The 5814-nt window shown below is 33.8% G+C and overlaps 1 protein-coding gene across 1 annotated transcript; it reads right to left on the reverse strand.

Annotated features, from left to right (window-relative positions):
- Positions 1-641: 641 nt before the first annotated feature.
- Positions 642-1444, reverse strand: LOC143535337 (auxin-binding protein ABP19a-like). The gene has a single exon (XM_077029619.1). The coding sequence runs from the start codon at positions 1394-1396 to the stop codon at positions 761-763; it is 636 nt and encodes a 211-aa protein (XP_076885734.1). The 5' UTR covers positions 1397-1444; the 3' UTR covers positions 642-760.
- Between the last annotated feature and the right edge of the window lie 4370 nt (positions 1445-5814).

Genomic DNA, 5814 nt, shown 5'->3' on the forward strand with positions numbered 1-5814 from the left:
TTAGTTGATGTTAACTATTTTTATGGATGTTTTGTCAAAATTCTTAGCAAACCCCAAGATTAAACGTGAATACTTCGTTTAAAGCTATCCGAATCTTATTCAGTACAAACGACCATGAGTTAATCCTGGATGTGTCATAAAACTTCAAGAACTCATGTACTTATATCAACAATGCCTAAAAATTAAAGAAATCAAATTCCAAAAAAATCATAGGCATAACATCATATACCTTTCAAAATCTCAATATGCTAAGACCAAATACATAACAAAATGTTGAGAAATTTAATGTGAGCTCTTTCTTCCCTTTAAAGACTTTAGCCCCTCAAGTTTTGCCAACAATAAAACCTCTAGTCCAACCACAAATTTATTCACATAACTAATATTCCAAGTTGAATATTTGACATAAACTTACATCTTAAGTAAAACTCTTTAATTAACACATTTCAGTCACTTTTACAAATCACCCCCCCCCCCAAAGAAAATAATAATAATAAAGTCACCATGTCACACTAAACAAAGATTATAGTATTTTAATACCATGTTTATGTTAATCCACAGTAGAAATTTGGCAAAAAAAAATTTAAACTATAATCAAAACAATAACAGTACAACAAACTTGTGAACATGTTAAAGTCCTCAAGTCCAAAACAAACACAGAATGTCGTTAATCATTAAAAAGTTAATGACAACATAAACAAACAAAAAAAAACTGATAGATCAACACAAAGAATGATGTGCAAATAAAATGCAATCAACAAACTTAGCCAGTTCCACCAAGAACAGCCTTGAGCTTCTTCACAGTAGCATCATCAAGGAAAGTGGTCGCCTCCACCAATTTCGACGGTAGATCGTTTGCAAACAATGCAAAATCGAGAATTTGTAGGCCAGGCGTCGGGCTACTAAAGCTAGCAAATGCAACCGCAGTAATTCCACCAGCATTCACTTGAAAATGCAACAACCCTTGTGGGAACACCATAATGTCACCCTTCTTTAAGGTCTTCACATAAACGGTGTTAGCCGAGGAGACAAATCCAGCGGTAATAAACCCTTGTGTCACCAACAAAAGCTCAGAACCACTGGGGTGTGTGTGGAATGGGACCACACCACCTGCGGCTAGGTCCAATCGGGCAATGGAGAGCCCGAGTCCATTAAGACCGGGTAGCTGAGAAGAGAATGCTGGAGTGACGGCTGCTTTGATGATGTTGGAAGTGTTTCCAGCACCCCTCAAGATTGTTGACACAAAGTCATCCACAGTGACTATGGCAACAGGCTTGCAGGTGTAGCCTGATGGGGTGTCAGGACCTTTCAGGTCCGCGACACAGAAGTCTTGGACCGCGGCATGAACCGAGAGGGTGAAGAGAGAGCACACAATCAAGAGAATGTGAAACATTTTCATGATGTTGGGAGTTATGGTTGATGAGTGTTGTGGGAGTTTGAGTTATGGCTAAGGTTGGTTTATGTAAGGTGGGAGCTTGAAAAGGTGATCCATGCAAATTAACTACAACCGTTGGATTAGATTGTCTAAAAGCCAAAAGGCAAGCTGGTTTGGTAGTGACATCCATGTTCCAATAAAGACAATAGAACAAATCATACCTTTTATAAAGCAAATTTTATAGTAATTGCCTCAGATTTTTCAATGATTGGTAACTCATTACTTTTTTTTTTTACCATGGATTGTGATTGTGATTTTTCTAGGAAATTAGTCCCATGCAAACATCTACGTATCTTAAAAGGGCTGTCTGATAGTCTTTTAACAGTAATACTACCAAACTCTTTAAGCTTTACCTTTTATATAAGTTTAATTGGTTTCAAGTCACTAGGTAACATATTATATATGGAGATAGTGAGAATTAACTCATTAAGAACTCAAAATCGCATTAAAAGTTAGAGGTCTACATATATTATAGTTTAAAAATTATGAAAGCAAAATTAGGAAGAAAAGAAAATGCTTAATTGCTTGCGCGCCTTGTCCGTACGAACCAAATTGACGAATCATGCGTGTCTCGCTTTTGGAACCCGACCTGCACCAGCCACAAACCTGGTGTCTACTGATAGAAATTGAATCGTTAAACAATAATATGAACACAAAACAATATGGAAACGATTTCTTTATTAATCTAAATGAGTTTGTGATGATTTTACAAATGACCGGGGAGGGGTACTTATACCCTCCGGTGACGGTTATTTCCGGCGACGATTACTCCGGCAAGGGGCACGGCAGTTCACTAAACGATATGTCGTATCTGTTCTACTTTTTGTATTTACATTCTTTACACAAACTATCACCTAATTACAATTATGGCACTAAACTATACTAACGATATTTCTAATAGAGTTATTGAGTTAACTAAACTCTAATAAACTTAACGGGATCGATGATTAACTAACATCTACTTATCATAGTCTCATTGTTTATTTGCCCATTTCCGGTCTCCAAGCAGGTTTGTTGGTCTAGACCAACAGACCAAGCGCTTCTCCGAGCAATCAAGAGTTTTTTTATTTATTGAATTTGTTTTATACTTTTAAAAATATTTTTACTTTTTGGTTTGATGTTATTACTGATCTCTTTTCTGCAAGATTAGTGATTTTGTGCAATCATTTTTTCCTGTGATAGTTTATTGTTTTATTGCAGTAATGTTTATTATTTATCAAAACAGTGTTTATATTTTTGTTTTGGCAAAAACATTAGAGGCAAAAACATTAGATTATCATCTGTTAGATGTTATCAAATATATATTTTTTAAACACTGTTGGGTGTTACAAAATTTTACTTGTTAGGGAATATGGAAAGAGTTTTAAAAGATACTTATCTTTATTTTTGCATTTTTAATTTTTAAAGGTCAATATTTTAAGAGAAAAAAGAAGGTGCAACTCACAAATATCAAGAAGCTCAGACGGTCCAACGAAAAGAAATGACTACAAAAACGACAAACGTTATTAAACAACCTACAACGGGATGTTCATCTTTAAAATTTTATTAACGCTCTTCATATCTAATAATATTATATACTACCTTAATTTTTGTGACCTGGCCTGGCTGAACCTGATAAAGTTATAAACCGAGTCTATAGACAACCACATACGAATACATGATGACAGCAGTAAAAAACCTTTATGGTTTTGCCACTGATTGACATGCATTTTTTTACGAGGCACAGCTAGCATTAAACCTAAAACCAGAAAACATTTTCCCCTAAAACCAGAGAACATTTTCCCCTAGACTAATCTAACAAGATTAATAACTCAATGTGGAATTTGGTAATGTTGACAATTTGTTTATCAAGTTGTGAGATAACAGGATGCATGACTGAATACTGAATAGTATTTGAGAAGATAATGAATGGATGGATACAGATTTCCTCATCTACTTAAATATCTTCAAAATATCTGTGGCCAGAACTCTCTTCTAGCCAATATGATAATACTTTTTTAAACATTATATATTTTCTTTTGTATTGAGTTAAATCATAAATGCTGATCAACTTAAGAAAATCAAATTATATTCTAATCGGGTAGAAACGAAAATTTTCGTAAGTGTTTTCATAAGTTATAGCTAAACATTTTTTGTTTACAAAATTAGTTGATTTAAAAGTAAACGCACATATAAAAAACTCTTTTTGTTCTAGGGGTTCAACTGAACCCGCTAGACCATATGTAGCTTGACCCGTTTATTCAAGGCATCCCTTTTAACAATTCATAGGGATCGCACATACTGGCAGGGACAGATCCAGTTAGTATCAAGGGGTAGCCTCGCTACCTCTCAATTTTTCGCAGGTAGTGCAATTTTTTTTATTTTTTTGTCGGTTTTATATTTCGCTACCATTAAAAAAATATAGCGTTACCCCTATTTGTTTAAAACCCAACCAAATTAAAAGGTAAAACCAATCAAAGCCCAAAGTTTAAAGCCAAACCAGAATAAGCCATTGTTTGTTGTTCCCTGGTGCTTATGCTTGGACGCTTGGTTCAGGCCGGGTATCAGCATTAACAAAACAAATTTCATCCGGCCACTTTTCACCCCACATTGGTGCAAATTTTTTTATTTTTTTGTCGGTTTTTGTATTTCGCTACCATTGGACTTCCACATTGCGGTTTAGTAGCCAACGGTCGGTGTCCCCTCGGACCCTCTTTCACAGTTCGACTTCTACTTGTTCAATTTAGATATTCATCTACTTTAATCTAAAATTATAATTGTTATTTTATTTATATAAATTGTTGATTTGGAATTGTTTATGGGCAATTGCATATTTGAATGATTGATTATGGTTTGTTGGATATTTAAATAATGTAAATTGGAATTGATTAGGGATTTAGAGTTTATATTCAAATAGGAATTGATTGGGGATTTGTGGTTTAAGTTTTGTTTCTTCTAAAATTAAGGAACTTGGAAGACGAAACGGTAAAGTGTTATTAGCAATCTTTTCAAACGAAAACTCCAAGAAAGTGATGATATCGATCCAATACCAAGTTTAAAAAAAATGATTATAAAAAATACGGTAAAATACAATTAATTTTTTTATATGAAACACGGTTAAAAAAATTTCATTTACATTGTATGAAATACGACAAAAAACTTTTTGAACGTTACCCCTGAGATTTACGTCTAAATCCGCCACTGCATACTGTGGTCCTTGAGTGCACATGGGTTAAATCATAAATATTGGTTATATTAGGAACATCAAATTAAAATGCTTATAGGGGTAGAGCCTCAAAGTTTCTTAAGCATTTTCATAACAAAACTTATTAATGTTTGTTTACAAAACTAGTTGACTTATAACTATAAGCGCGTATATAAAACGTTTATTCGGTCTACGGGTTCATCCGTGCCCGATGGAGCATATGTAGCTCGATCCAGACAGTTGATAGGGCTAGTGCTGTGGTCCTTGAGTGCACATGGCAATGGAGTTAAGAAAGTCCATAGATGATAAGAAGACATAGTGAGACAGCTAATAACTGGTGAGAGACTTTATGAGTTTATTCTAGTGTTGTTTTCTAGCACAATTTTAATTGCAAATAGTTGTTCATTTATGTATGGTCATACATAGTTTCCCTCTGGGTAAGGTGCTTTCTGATAGGCTGAGCAAAGCCAAAAGGGGCCCACTTTACGTTTTTCCAAACTGGTGTTTTTTGATATATCAAATTAGAAATTTTTAATAAAAAATCATATATAATTTTCTCTTTAAAATTCGGTTTTAATCGCTCAACCAAAGATAATTTAAAAGTTCAACTAAAAAACATATAAATTGTGGGCGGTTGGAGTGTCGATGGACACTCCAAACCCTACTGAGTCACGTGTTTATCTTCCTTAAAAGATTATTAACTTAGACTTAAGTTGATAAGCTCTTAAGCGGGTGTAATTGAGCCGGAAACACAAACTAATACAAATAGTGTTGTGATTCGACTAGAGTTATTCTTATTTCATGAAAACAATAGGACAAATGTGACAAAGATGGTTAATATTTTATATATTATAAACATATTAAAGTGATAATAGTTTGTCTAAGCTTGATCTAAATGATGGGTAGGACAAATCCATTACGTGTAAATCAACTTAATATAATCATAATCTTTTTTAATGAAATTGTAGGCATGCGTATGGGTTTTCTACAAATATTAATAAAAATAATAGGTTTAACAAATAGTAGATCTTTAATGTTTTTATACTTGGTGTTTATAACGGCTAATTCACTCCCTCTTTTAAACTACACCGATGTCTATTATGGGATTAAAACTCACTAACTATTTAAGGAGAAATACTTTAACTACAAACTTTAATACTGCTAGGCTGCAAGTGCAAATCATTTGATTACGCTAATT

This window comes from Bidens hawaiensis, unplaced genomic scaffold, assembly GCF_021521415.1.
Source record: "Bidens hawaiensis isolate Kalapana, Puna unplaced genomic scaffold, B.hawaiensis_p1.1 tig00010467_1, whole genome shotgun sequence".
In the NCBI taxonomy this organism is placed as follows: Eukaryota; Viridiplantae; Streptophyta; class Magnoliopsida; order Asterales; family Asteraceae; genus Bidens; species Bidens hawaiensis.